Raw genomic sequence first — 14,395 nt, 5'->3', positions numbered from 1 at the left:
GAGCTATAGCTACATGGTGGGTATGAAATGAATCCTTCGGTTGATAGGAATCTAATGTTATCTGATGATGTGTGACTTAATGGCAACATCAAATGTCCACCGAGTGACTATATCTTGGCGCATGAAAAATATGATGTTGCCTGCTTACGAGCCGAAGGCATCCATTACACAGGGGATTGGCTACTACACCACCTTGGCAGTCTTGTAGCCAATGAGATAAGCTTTCCAGGGATATGCAGTTGACCTGGGTGGGACAGAGCAAGGCCTAGAACATTTAATGCGTACTATTGAACACTTTTTGTATTCGGCGCATGTGACAAAGTTTGATGTGAACTATTGCTACCCGGCTCAGAGATGAGTTGCATAGAGCACGCTACATTACATTGTAAACAGATTTCATGGCTTTAATTTCATGGCTTTAACATAAACGATGGCTTCTCAAGGGAGAAAAAAAAAGGGGGGGGGGGGAATATTGAACAGGAAGCTAAAAAGAAGGCAGCTATGAATAAGTATACCGACATAGAAGCTTTGAATCTAATACTGGTCGGACTCGGATCAGGGGAGCGATTTGGACAACGAGGATTTCGACTCGGCTGACGAAGATTGCCTTCTAGAAGGATTGGGTCCACAAAAATGACATGAATCATGACGTGTATGACAGGCATTAGTATTTGGTGAAGTCCAGTACCTTTGAAGTCGTCCTCGTCAGTGAAGCGCAGGCTGATCTGGTTGCGGTAGCGTCCAGTGTTGCCACAGTTCTTGGTGATGCCGAAGCAGAAGCAGGAGATACAACGTCCCTCCACACTGAAGTGACCGTCGGGACAGTTTCCTGGTGACGATGAGAGAGGATGACAAAACTGAACGAAAGGACAGTACGGTGCAAATAGAAGACATTAAACAGACAGTACAGGCAAATAGATGCAGACAGACATAACATTTTAGGCATTTCATATACTCACAAAGCCATTTTATTATTGAAATAATTCATTATATATACTCTTTATTCAGTGTTGTGGTGGCACATTCCAGGGAAGAGTAGTACACAATACTCGATTCCCACTATAGAGCCAACACAAACCATACCCTGCTGGCTCTGATCTTTCCTTCTCACATTGTCCTTTCCAGCATGATTCCAGCAGCTATCCTTTCCAGCATGGTCCCAGCAGCTATCCTTTCCAGCATAGTCCCAGTAGCTATCCTCTCCAGCATGGTTCCAGCAGCTATCCTTTCCAGCATGGTCCCAGCAGCTATCCTTTCCAGCATGGTCCCAGTAGCTATCCTCTCCAGCATGGTTACAGCAGCTATCCTTTCCAGCATGGTTCCAGCAGCTATCCTTTCCAGCATGGTTCCAGCAGCTATCCTTTCCAGCATGGTCCCAGCAGCTATCCTTTCCAGCATGGTTCCAGCAGACATGGTGGTTGTCCTTTCCTGCATGGTCCCAGCAGATATGGTGGTTGTCCTCTCCAGCATGGTTCCAGCAGCTATCCTTTCCAGCATGGTCCCAGCAGCTATCCTTTCCAGCATGGTTCCAGCAGACATGGTGGTTGTCCTTTCCTGCATGGTCCCAGCAGATATGGTGGTTGTCCTTTCCAGCATGGTTCCAGCAGCTATCCTTTCCAGCATGGTCCCAGCAGCTATCCTTTCCAGCAGCTATCCTCTCCAGCATGGTTCCAGCAGCTATCCTTTCCAGCATGGTTCCAGCAGCTATCCTTTCCAGCATGGTCCCAGCAGCTATCCTTTCCAGCATGGTTCCAGCAGATATGGTGGATGTCCTTTCCACCATGGTTCCAGCAGCTATGGTGGATGTCCTCTCCAGCATGGTCCCAGCAGCTATGGTGGATGTCCTTTCCAGCATGGTCCCAGCAGCTATAGTGGATGTCCTTTCCAGCATGGTCCCAGCAGCTATGGTGGATGTCCTTTCCAGCATGGTCCCAGCAGCTATGGTGGTTGTCCTCTCCAGCATGGTCCCAGCAGCTATAGTGGATGTCCTTTCCAGCATGGTTCCAGCAGCTATGGTGGTTGTCCTTTCCAGCATGGTCCCAGCAGCTATGGTGGTTGTCCTCTCCAGCATGGTCCCAGCAGCTATAGTGGATGTCCTTTCCAGCATGGTCCCAGCAGCTATGGTGGTTGTCCTTTCCAGCATGGTCCCAGCAGCTATGGTGGTTGTCCTCTCCAGCATGGTCCCAGCAGCTATGGTGGTTGTCCTTTCCAGCATGGTCCCAGCAGCTATGGTGGATGTCCTTTCCAGCATGGTCCCAGCAGCTATGGTGGTTGTCCTTTCCAGCATGGTCCCAGCAGCTATGGTGGTTGTCCTTTCCAGCATGGTCCCAGCAGCTATGGTGGATGTCCTTTCCAGCATGGTCCCAGCAGCTATGGTGGTTGTCCTCTCCAGCATGGGCCCAGCAGCTATGGTGGTTGTCCTCTCCAGCATGGTCCCAGCAGCTATGGTGGTTGTCCTTTCCAGCATGGTCCCAGCAGCTATGGTGGATGTCCTTTCCAGCATAGTCCCAGTAGCTATCCTCTCCAGCATGGTTCCAGCAGCTATCCTTTCCAGCATGGTCCCATCAGCTATCCTTTCCAGCATGGTCCCAGTAGCTATCCTCTCCAGCATGGTTACAGCAGCTATCCTTTCCAGCATGGTTCCAGCAGCTATCCTTTCCAGCATGGTTCCAGCAGCTATCCTTTCCAGCATGGTCCCAGCAGCTATCCTTTCCAGCATGGTTCCAGCAGACATGGTGGTTGTCCTTTCCTGCATGGTCCCAGCAGATATGGTGGTTGTCCTCTCCAGCATGGTTCCAGCAGCTATCCTTTCCAGCATGGTCCCAGCAGCTATCCTTTCCAGCATGGTTCCAGCAGACATGGTGGTTGTCCTTTCCTGCATGGTCCCAGCAGATATGGTGGTTGTCCTTTCCAGCATGGTTCCAGCAGCTATCCTTTCCAGCATGGTCCCAGCAGCTATCCTTTCCAGCAGCTATCCTCTCCAGCATGGTTCCAGCAGCTATCCTTTCCAGCATGGTTCCAGCAGCTATCCTTTCCAGCATGGTCCCAGCAGCTATCCTTTCCAGCATGGTTCCAGCAGATATGGTGGATGTCCTTTCCACCATGGTTCCAGCAGCTATGGTGGATGTCCTCTCCAGCATGGTCCCAGCAGCTATGGTGGATGTCCTTTCCAGCATGGTCCCAGCAGCTATAGTGGATGTCCTTTCCAGCATGGTCCCAGCAGCTATGGTGGATGTCCTTTCCAGCATGGTCCCAGCAGCTATGGTGGTTGTCCTCTCCAGCATGGTCCCAGCAGCTATAGTGGATGTCCTTTCCAGCATGGTTCCAGCAGCTATGGTGGTTGTCCTTTCCAGCATGGTCCCAGCAGCTATGGTGGTTGTCCTCTCCAGCATGGTCCCAGCAGCTATAGTGGATGTCCTTTCCAGCATGGTCCCAGCAGCTATGGTGGTTGTCCTTTCCAGCATGGTCCCAGCAGCTATGGTGGTTGTCCTCTCCAGCATGGTCCCAGCAGCTATGGTGGTTGTCCTTTCCAGCATGGTCCCAGCAGCTATGGTGGATGTCCTTTCCAGCATGGTCCCAGCAGCTATGGTGGTTGTCCTTTCCAGCATGGTCCCAGCAGCTATGGTGGTTGTCCTTTCCAGCATGGTCCCAGCAGCTATGGTGGATGTCCTTTCCAGCATGGTCCCAGCAGCTATGGTGGTTGTCCTCTCCAGCATGGTCCCAGCAGCTATGGTGGTTGTCCTTTCCAGCATGGTCCCAGCAGCTATCCTTTGCAGCATGATTCCAGCAGCTATGTTGGATGTTCTTTACAGCATGGTCCCAGCAGCTTTGATGGAACCATGCATAACCAGGCCAGCTCAGATCAGCTAGGCATGGCTTAGCTTGGCCCTATAGTGTGATTCAGGCAATAGAGTACATACCTGGTTTCTGTGTGAGGCTGAGCACCCCGTCAGGGATACCAAACACAAGGCCTTTGGCGTTGATGGCCTCACAGGTGTACGCCCCCTGGTCCGCCTCCTTTACGTCACGGATGGTCAGGCTGCCACGCCCATTCTCACTGGTCATTGAGATCCTGGGAAGACCGATACATATACATTGCTTACATTACACTGATGCTTCAACCACTGCAGCCTGTGTTCGACTCACCTCTAACCAAACAGTGACGATTCACTTTTCAAAGTTAAGGGCGTTCAGAGGACAAGGAATATTATGACTCTAAAGGGCGTTCAGAGGACAAGGAATATTATGACTCTAAAGGGCGTTCAGAGGACAAGGAATATTATGACTCTAAATCTCTTTCCTGAACTGACATATTGCTACAGGAAGTGCCATACAGCCTACTCTCTGCAACTTTAGGCTTTCAGAATGGTATTTAATAGTGATTGAGTTAACTGTAGGAGTTTAGTTTATAATATAGCATAATATAGCACTTTACTGTATAAAACAGCCATTCAATGGATGTACAGTAAGCTCTGTTATTGGACATGATTGGCCACAAAGCAATAATTGAATAACTCAATACTTAATGACAGAAGTGTTTGAAAGATGAGTCTTCTTTGAATCAAATCAAACATGACTTGTCTGTAGATATATGACAGTGCTTAATCAGCAATGCATGAAATGCTGCATTTTGTGGCCTAACGAGATTGGATAGCGGACAAATCCTCAGTCATTTTAAAATCGTTATGGTCTGTTTCCAATCAATTATACGCAAGACTCATTTCACACAATCCCACAAATTAATCCCGGCTTTCTTTCCAGAGCTATCACCGCACAGTTCAACACTCTCTTCCATAATGGCATCAGACAGACAGAGTTTGACGAGAAGCCACTTGTATCACGCAACAGAGGGGTTCAGAACTCCACATGAAATACTTGTATGATGCATATCAACTTTAATGTCATCTTCTAGAGTCGAATGTTTGCCAACACTCACACACACATTTTCAAACACAACATAACATCCCATCGATTCAGGAGTCATTCAGAATGGGGCCATTGGCCTAAATGTCGAACTAAGTTTGTGATAAGAGCTGTTATGGGGTGAACCAGACAAGGTTGGAAGGAGTAGGAGGACTGTACCAACTCACCTGCCACTGATGGGGATATGGCCCCAGTTGAGCCTCCAGGTGATGATGGGGGTGGGAACACCAACTGCCACACAGTTGAAAGTCACCGTCTCCCCCCGCTCCGCCTCAATAGATTCCTCCGGGGGATTGGTCACTGTGGGAGGAGCTTAAAGGGAAAGTTATGAGAAAACAACATGAGCATCTATAAAGCCAAGGATGCATGCACTGTGTGACGTATGATGGCGCACACACATTTCAAAACTAGTCCCCACTACCCAACCCCAATTTAAAACGGCAGTGGTTTATTTTTGGTCTCAATCTCTTTGGTGAGGCACAAACATGATGGAAAGTTTGGGAAAATATAACTGTTTGCCATGGATGGACAATTCTGCACTGTGTCTCAGAGAGAGACAGGACAGAGAAAGACGGACAGGGACAAAGACAGAGAGAGATGGTATGGTGGTCAGGGACTTACTGCAGCCGAACTCATCCGAGCGGTCAGGGCAGTCGGGCTCCTCATCACACTGGTAGCTAGATGGGATGCAGGTGCGGTCACTGAGGCACACAAACTGCTCTGGGGCACACGTGTCACCTGGACCTCTGGTGGCTGGAACACAAGAAGAGATAGAAAATGACTTCATCGTCATTCATGTAAACAAAGAAACTCACAATTTAAAGAGCTTTTTAGTCTAAGGACTAGAAAAGCGGTCCTTTAATGTTCAATCAATAAACGTGGGATGTGGAACTCACGGCAGTCGGTCTCGTCTGAGTTGTCCTCACAGTCGTTGTCTCCATCACAGCGCCACAGCTTGAGAGCACAGCGGCCGTTCTTACACTTGAACTCATTGGGTTCACAGGGAGAGGGAGTGCCTGAAGCCAGACAGAGGGGCATGATCAGAGGAGCACTTCATCAATCAGACACATTGATCAGGTGTGTTGACATGAAGCAGATGCAAAGCTTTGTGACTGACGGTCGTGTGTGTGTGTGTGTGTGTGTGTGAAAGGATGATGAAAGGGAGAGATAGAAAAGGGCACACAGAAGACTATTGCCCTCCCCTCTCGCCCTCCTTCTGTGTGCCTCCCTGTGCGTATACTGCACTTTTGAAGTCTTCGTGTGTGTCCCTGATTCTCACCACATCTGAACTCGTCGCTGCCGTCAGAGCAGTCCCTCTCTCCATCGCACAGGTAGTCTCTGGGGACACATTCCCCGTTCTGGCAGGTGGCCTGGTCCACTTTGCAGGGCCCTAGGGGGCCAAGGAGGCGTGTGGACATCTTGATGGGGGTGGTGGTGGGAGGGGTGGGGGTCACTGGTCCAGGCTGAATCTGATCTGATCAGATCAAAATCAAAAAGAGTTTATAACTACTGTTCACACAGCCATAACCAGAGTTGCCCTGAGATATGCTGTAGACGCCATGGTGTTAGAAGCCACAGCAAGGCAATAACCAGATATAACGCTCTTCTTAGGATACAACAAACCTCAGACCCTTTGCCACTACTCCACACTCCACCACACCACACCACACCAATGCCATTTCCACCACACCACACCAATGCCATTTACACCACACCACACCAATGCCATTTCCACTCACCACAATCCAGCTCATCACTCATGTCATTGCAATCAGGTCTGTTGTCACACAGGTACTCCAGAGGGATACAACCCCCATCCTGACATGTGTGCTCATCCTTCATGCAGGGCAGAGGGTTGGGGATCACTGAGAGAGACGGGGGAGGGGGGGGTGGGGTTCAAGGGTCAGACATGCACTGCTAAAAGGCCACCACACAACACAACGCTTGCTGTTCAAAAGTCTGGTTTTTTAATACAAGGAGACCTTCCACGGTGGAGGCTGGCGTCACTTTAAAATCGTAAGATGGGCTCATTGTAACGGCTGGAATGGAATGTTATCACAGACGCCATGTGTTTGATTCCATTCCAGTCATTACTATGAACCGTCCTTCTATCACCAGCCTCCACTGACCCTCCTGGGTCACTGCAGGTCATGCTTGGGCCTGGGGCTTCTAACAGCTTACTGTACTGTACCATAGGTATACCATGGCCTGGTTCGATAGGCAAATTGAGATCCTTCTGAAGAAACTCTTGCCGATTTACACACTACAGAAACTCTGAAGGTTTTATATTTATTTATATTTTAGCAAAAAGCAATATCTGTAACTATCCTCATGCCATGCAAAAATCTTCGCAGTCCTCTTGGGCATTCCAAAAACCAAAACGTTGTCAGACATCTACTCTAGGTGCACACATGCATAACATCCTGCGTGAACTCTAACAGATTTCCAGAGAGCTAGTCGTCATCTCCATGCTCCTCATCCAGAAATAGCTACAGAACAGTCATATCGTTTCTACAGCAGCTCTGGCAGTCTCCGTGCAGCAGGCATGGTACCACACCTGGGTTCAAATACTATTTGAAGTCTTTCAAATACTTTTAGCGTTTGCTTCAGCCTGCCTGGAGTGACAGTCTGCCTGGAGTTGGCTCTTTTGCTAGTTTTCTACTGGTTCCATTGAGCCATGCATGCTCAGTCAAACCCATCTAAAGTATTTAAAATTATTTCAAATAGCATTGAAACCAGGTCGGCATGGTACAGTACAAACCTGGGACAGCCATGGGGTTCACAAGGGGCAGAGCTAGAAACCAGAGAGACAAGTTAAGGACACTACTTAGAGTTCACCTAGCCCTCCTTTTTCTTTATTTTCATTTTGTACTGGTTTATTGACAGAAATAGGCCAGAATGATGGGGAGACTTATAGAGGAGAAGTCAAAATAGTGAAGAAGAACGGTGAAAAGAGGGCACCACCTAGCACTTTTTTAGCTTGATGCCTTGGGCTGGCTAGCCTAGCTTACTTGAAAGATTGTAATGAGATATGATCAATGTCTGAATTAAATAAAGAATACTACAGCTATGAGACTAGACCTTTTTTTCTCTCTCACTTGTACAGCATTTATAGTAGGAAGATGTCAGTTACAACTTCCTAAAATGGATGCCATACCTTTGACAACTTCCTAAAATGGATGCCATACCTTTGACAACTTCCTAAAATGGATGCCATACCTTTGACAACTTCCTAAAATGAATGCCATACCTTTGACAACTTCCTAAAATGGATGCCATACCTTTGACAACTTCCTTACATGGAAGCCGCTCCGTACACTGGACAGCCCTGATCATGCGGAGTCAACATTATCCCATGTGGTCCTTACCTTCTCCCAGGCGTCTGAACTGGAATCCCTGGACAGAGGTGATGTAGGAGGCGATGGTTCCCTCCTTCACCACTCCATACAACACGTTGCGGATCTGATTTTCGTTGTTGTTGTAGTCAGAGCCCACGTCAAGCTCTACAAGCACATCCACTCCATTCTGCCTGGGCATCTTCCTAAACAGACCAGGACAAGAACCAAGGGGGTTTGTTAGAGACGGACGTGATGACAATAACGATTTGGGGCGGCAGGTAGCTTAGCGGTTTAGAGCGTTGGGCCAGTAACCGAAAGGTTGCGAATGAAGGTGTAAAATCACTCGACGTGCCTTTGAGCAAGGCACTTAACCCTAATTGCTCCTGTAAGTCGCTCTAAATAAGAGCGTCCGTTAAATGACTCAAATGTATATTTTGCAGTACAGTGCTCCCGTTTGAATTTATGTTTGGCCCGGGGCATATCATGATTTTCTCATGCTAAGAACATTGATTTGTTACACGCAGCTTGGAGACTGTGTTTGCTGAATCAACCAGAGGAGAGTCTAAGATGAAGCCTGAGCATTAGCTCTGGGAACCAAGTCTTCAGATCTCAGACAAGGCGACTCGTCACGCGATCATGGTTCCCTGAAGCACCTTTGTTACACCCAGGCTTAAGCAAGTAAAGTAAGTCACAGCAACTGGAGGTGAACAGCGATCTTACTTGATGAGGACCACATTTACAGTCTGGATGCCTGGGATCTTGTTGTACTCTGACTCCAACTGTGGAAGAGAGAAAATAATACTTAGATGGGTACAAATGAGCATACAGATGTTTTAACAAGTTTAAAAACGTTCCTAACAAGTGCTCTTACATACATTGATGTACAGTAGTATATTGTACAATAAAGTATATTGACTAAAATGATCTACAGTATTTGACCTGCTGACAGACATGACTTGGCAGTGGAATGCAAGGTGTGAGAATCCTGCCCTGGCCTGTGTAAACGATACAGCCCCTGTGGGGAGGGAGGGATGGATACACAGTGTAGAGAATCTATTTGGCTCTGGGATAGGTCTACTGTGCACTATATCTGGAATAGGCCTACCGTGTACAGTACATGGTTCTAGAATAGGCCTAACATGTACAGTACACAGTGTATGGTTCTAGAATAGGCCTACCGTGTACAGTACACAGTGTATGGTTCTAGAATAGGCCTACCGTGTACAGTACACAGTATATGGTTCTAGAATAGGCCTACCAGGTACAGCACACAGTATATGGTTTTAGAATAGGCCTACCATGAACAGTACACAGTATATGGTTCTAGAATAGGCCTACCATGTACAGTACACAGTGTATGGTTCTAGAATAGGCCTACCGTGTACAGTATATAGTTCTAGAATAGGCCGTGTACAGTATATGGTTTTAGAATAGGCCTACCGTGTACAGTACACAGTGTATGGTTCTAGAATAGGCCTACCGTGTACAGTACACAGTGTATGGTTCTAGAATAGGCCTACCATGTACAGTACACAGTATATGGTTCTAGAATAGGCCTACCATGTACAGTATACAGTGTATGGTTCTAGAATAGGCCTACCATGTACAGTACACAGTATATGGTTTTAGAATAGGCCTACCGTGTACAGTACACAGTGTATGGTTCTAGAATAGGCCTACCGTGTACAGTATATGGTTCTAGAATAGGCCGTGTACAGTATATGGTTCTAGAATAGGCCTACCGTGTCCACCACCGCATCCGAAATCTCCTGGAAAGACAGCGAGTAGATGTCCTCCATGTCAGGCCTGTACACGATGGAGTCTGTGAAGTTCACCAGAGCTCTGTAGTACGCTAGAACAGAAAGACAACGGTTAGTTTAACCACATAATGACATACAGGAACCACAGCGCACATAAAGGCCAACATAATGTACACAAGGCCACATTTGCATGAGATTTTCCTTTGGTGGTGTTGACTTGTTCAAACGGAATTGAGATTAATTTAGAGTTATGCTTGGCTACTGTTTGGGAACAATGTGCCTCTGGCAGAACTTGGATCTATGTTTGGAGAAAGAAACTCGAGAAACATAACTGTGGCTAAATTCAGAGCCATGTACAAATGATGGGGCATAGTTCCATATTGTGGTCTGTAGTAAACCTAACAACTGGGCCGCATTTACACTCGAACGAGAGGCACAGCAGGCATAAACATGCACACGCATGCCCGCACCAACACTCACACACACAAACACACTCTCTGTCTATAACACAAAACGTGCACGTCAGACACACACTTACGTCAACACTTGTCATACAAATACACACACATCCACATGTGTGGACAAGCACACACAAGTACAAGCACACTGTCAGCAACGGTGGGTCACTCACTACCTTGCGAGCTACACTTTTACTCACAGTGAACAGGTGACATCACAGTTGGAGTTCGATACTGAATGGGAAGGGAGCCCCCAGCCCAGCTACACCCCCAACCCAGGTAGCAGCACTACTATACCAACGGCTGAGGTGAAAAAAGCTCCAGTGAGTGATTCTCGACATTCCCTTCCCATCAATGAAGTCAAACACATCAGAGAGGCTGGGGCTCTACTGCCTACGGAGAACAGAGGCTAGCTAAGCTATGCTGACCTGGCGCTATGCAGTTCATACTCAAGTAGGTCATACTATAGATACTGTACTATCCATAGTGGTGGTCTATGGTCGGTTTATGCAACTTATAACGTGTCACCTTCTGTAGACATACTGTAGGCTACTGTCACTGCTTTTCTACTTGGTCTCCTAGCAACTAAAGCAACAACAACTAATGGTTTGTCTTATTATTATTACATGGTCTATTAAAGGGTCTATTTTTATTGCAGATCTATTTTACTTTCCAAGACGCACATCTTCTCCCATACCACTCACAAATACACCTCCTTTAAATAGCCCAGGCCGGCTCACAACCCTGCCAACCTTGTTGAGCTGGCCTGGGTCTGCCAGCTTCTGTTCAGCTTGGTCTCTGCCTGGCCTGGTCCAGGTTGGGGGAAGGAAGTCAATATTTGGGTTCTTTCTTACAGTCAGTTGCTACTTGCCATGGCTCTACTGACGAGTCGTGTTTTCTGTGGGTATACCCTAGACTGGGGCCTCAAGTCAACAGAACACACACACATGCACACATCTTCCCTCCTGTCTTTCTCTTTCAGCCCCCCCCCTCCCTTCCTCTCTGCGGTTGAAGTAATTACATACTGCTAGACGACGTGTTGCTGTGTTCCTTATGACAATGACAGCGTGTGTTCATCATGCTTTAGGAACCCTGCTGTTTAATTAAAAGTTGGATTAAGAGTACCTCACACACACACACACACACACACACACACACACACACACACACACACACATCCATTGTGTTGAGGCCCTAAGGGGTCTGATAATGATTGTGCCAGTGACAGGGCAGACTGGCCGGCAGCAGTGTTATTATGGTTGGTGGTGAGAATCTGCCTTTCAAAGCAGATCTTAGTTTGCTCTAATTACAACGGGACATTGGCACAAGCTGGCCTGGTTCCTCCATGACACCTGCCACTTCTTGTTGCAAAGTGAACAGGCCTCTCGAGTGGCGCAGCGGTCTAAGGCACTGCATTGCATTGCTAGCTGCGTTACTACAGATCCTGGTTCGATACCGGACGGTGTCACAGCCGTCCGCCTCCGGGAGAGCCACGAGGCGACACCCAATCAGCCCAGCATCGTCCGGGTTAAGGGAGGGTTTGGCCGGTCGGGATGTCCTTGTCCCATCGCGCTCTAGGGACTCCTTGTGGCGGCCGGGCGCATGCACACTGACACATTGGTGTGGCTGGCTTCCAGGTTAAGTGGGCATCGTGTCGAGAAGCGGTGCGGCTTGGCGGGGTTGTGTTTCGGGGGACGCGTGGCTCTCGACCTTCACCTCTCCCGAGTCCGTACGGGAGTTGCAGCGATGGGACAAGACAGTAACTACCAATTGGATATGACGAAATTGGGGAGAAAAGGGGTTTTAAAAAAAGACTAAAAAATAAACCCACAGAGTGAGCTGACTATCTAGTGTACAGCTGTATAGCCTGGCATGGACATGGTAGACTGTTCCATACAGTCAGCTGGGCCTAAAAGGATATATTGTATGGTTTGAAAACAGTACCAGAAGACAAGCAACATCAAAAGGGCTGACCAAAGGGCCTCATTTGACCCACAGATACTGACCAAAGGGCCTCATTTGACCCTTGGCACTTTCCCTGCAGCGAACAGACCCACACACACACCCAGTAACAGACATTAATTACCCTGTCTCCGCTCTGATGACACGTCACGGCCTGGTGAGCACACTCAGTGCCCATGAGTTTTTGATTACAGCGTTGGGCTGTGCCCTTAACGCTAACGAGGGCTCCCTGGCCTACTCTCTCTATGTCCTCTCCCTCTCTCGCTCTTTTCCTTCTCCTATCCCTCTCTCTGACGAGCATTCTGCCGAATGCCACTTACGGGAACATCCCCCGTCAAGCACCACCAAGGGTGATGAAACTGCCTGCCGAGAGTGAGAGAGTGCGGGGGAGAAAAAAAATGAGCCTGGAAAAATAGCATTCCAAACTCTTAATTCATAAACACATTTAGTTATTAAAGCTGTGCAGCAGAAATGTGGCGGTTTTGTGAGGCGAGCCGCCCCCCCCTCTGAACACACAGAGAGGCCTGTAGCAAAAGACAAAGAGCTGATTGAGCACGCGCCCCAGGCTGGCCTTTAAAGCCCAGACGCTTTCAGCCTGACCTTCAACCCCCTTCTCTCTATTCAGTGCCTATGGCAGGGGAGTGGAGGAGAGAGAGGGGGAGAAAGAAAGAAAGAAAGAAAGAAAGAAAGAAAGAAAGAAAGAAAGAAAGAAAGAAAGAAAGAAAGAAAGGGCGTAAGAGAATGAAAGAGAAGAGAGCGTGAGGGTTAAAATGAACGAGAGATAAATAGAGAAAGAAAAATTTGAGTGTGGGAGAACGAGACCATGAGCCTACAAGAACGAGACCATAAGCCTACAAGAACGAGACCATGAGCCTACAAGAACGAGACCATGAGCCTACAAGAACGAGACCATGAGCCTACAAGAACGAGACCATGAGCCTACAAGAACGAGACCATGAGCCTACAAGAACGAAACCATGAGCCTACAAGAACGAGACCATGAGCCTACAAGAACGAGACCATAAGCCTACAAGAACGAGACCATAAGCCTACAAGAACGAGACCATAAGCCTACAAGAACGAGACCATAAGCCTACAAGAACGAGACCATAAGCCTACAAGAACGAGACCATGAGCCTACAAGAACGAGGCCCAAGTCGTATCACCACGGCATCCCACGGGGAATCGGCCTAGTACGAGGGTCTCTCTCTGTCCCCTCCCCCACCGCTGGTGGTCAGCCAAATAGCCCTGTTCTACAGAATAGACTGCTTCAGAGCTCAAGGGAATGACTTCTGGCCCCAATATTACTGGAACCCCTTTGTGCTCTCTCTCCCCAAGCACACAATCTGAATGTCAAAAAACCTTTCAGGGAAACAGCAGAACACCCCCCCCCCCCCCCCCCCCGCACCTTTTACTATCATCTTTTGCATTGTTTTGAGCATGGAGTACGTGAGTATATTATTTTAGCATCTCTGCCTCCTTGAGTTCTTCCTTTTTATGGTTTGAGTGCGAGTACTTTTTGAGCTCTCTCTATATTTTTCCTTCTACACACCGGCCACCTTTCTTTTTAGCCTGAGTGTAAACACTCATATTGGCTTTCCACTACACATACAAAAATCCTACTGGCTGGCAGTGATCCTTTCACACAATCTGTTTGCATCATTGGGGTGGACCAATCCATTATCCAGTTCAGTCATGCTTAGTGTTGGAACTAAACTACAACCCTGAAAATGAAATAAGGGAATATTGGAAGTCACTGCAGTGTGAAACATGTAACATGATTTTCAAGACTAAATGACACACGACGACTCATCAAAGGAGAAATGAAAACCTATTTTAACCTAGATGTTTTTAGCTGGAAATGCTGGTGTCAATGGGAGGGAGTGAAAGCTATGACAAGACGCAACAACCCCATAATTTTCCATTGGCAACAGAAAACATTGCAGCCTGCCTG

General features: G+C 47.8%; 1 protein-coding gene across 50 annotated transcripts in view; it reads right to left on the bottom strand.

Moving 5' to 3' along the window:
- Window positions 1–14,395, bottom strand: part of LOC110491067 (basement membrane-specific heparan sulfate proteoglycan core protein) — a 158,529-nt gene that overhangs the window by 79,948 nt on the left and 64,186 nt on the right. For 45 of the 50 annotated variants that reach the window (XM_036946987.2, XM_036946991.2, XM_036946995.2 and 42 more), the window contains exons 4-14: window positions 10,004–10,113; window positions 8,982–9,040; window positions 8,292–8,464; window positions 7,685–7,717; window positions 6,663–6,788; window positions 6,203–6,397; window positions 5,820–5,939; window positions 5,545–5,676; window positions 5,091–5,235; window positions 3,921–4,072; window positions 689–829 (exon numbers count right to left, since the gene is read on the bottom strand). In XM_036946987.2, the coding sequence (XP_036802882.2) occupies window positions 689–829; window positions 3,921–4,072; window positions 5,091–5,235; window positions 5,545–5,676; window positions 5,820–5,939; window positions 6,203–6,397; window positions 6,663–6,788; window positions 7,685–7,717; window positions 8,292–8,464; window positions 8,982–9,040; window positions 10,004–10,113 (1,386 nt within the window). The remainder of the gene's footprint in view (window positions 1–688; window positions 830–3,920; window positions 4,073–5,090; window positions 5,236–5,544; window positions 5,677–5,819; window positions 5,940–6,202; window positions 6,398–6,662; window positions 6,789–7,684; window positions 7,718–8,291; window positions 8,465–8,981; window positions 9,041–10,003; window positions 10,114–14,395) is intronic. The other 5 variants (XM_036946992.2, XM_090202961.1, XM_090202954.1 and 2 more) reach the window with 2 other exon arrangements.

This window comes from Oncorhynchus mykiss, chromosome 16 (assembly GCF_057628025.1).
Source record: "Oncorhynchus mykiss isolate SJ-2025 chromosome 16, ASM5762802v1, whole genome shotgun sequence".
NCBI lineage: Eukaryota > Metazoa > Chordata > Actinopteri > Salmoniformes > Salmonidae > Oncorhynchus > Oncorhynchus mykiss.
Note: the sequence above shows the minus strand (reverse complement) of the source record. Positions and strands in the feature narration are given on the sequence as shown.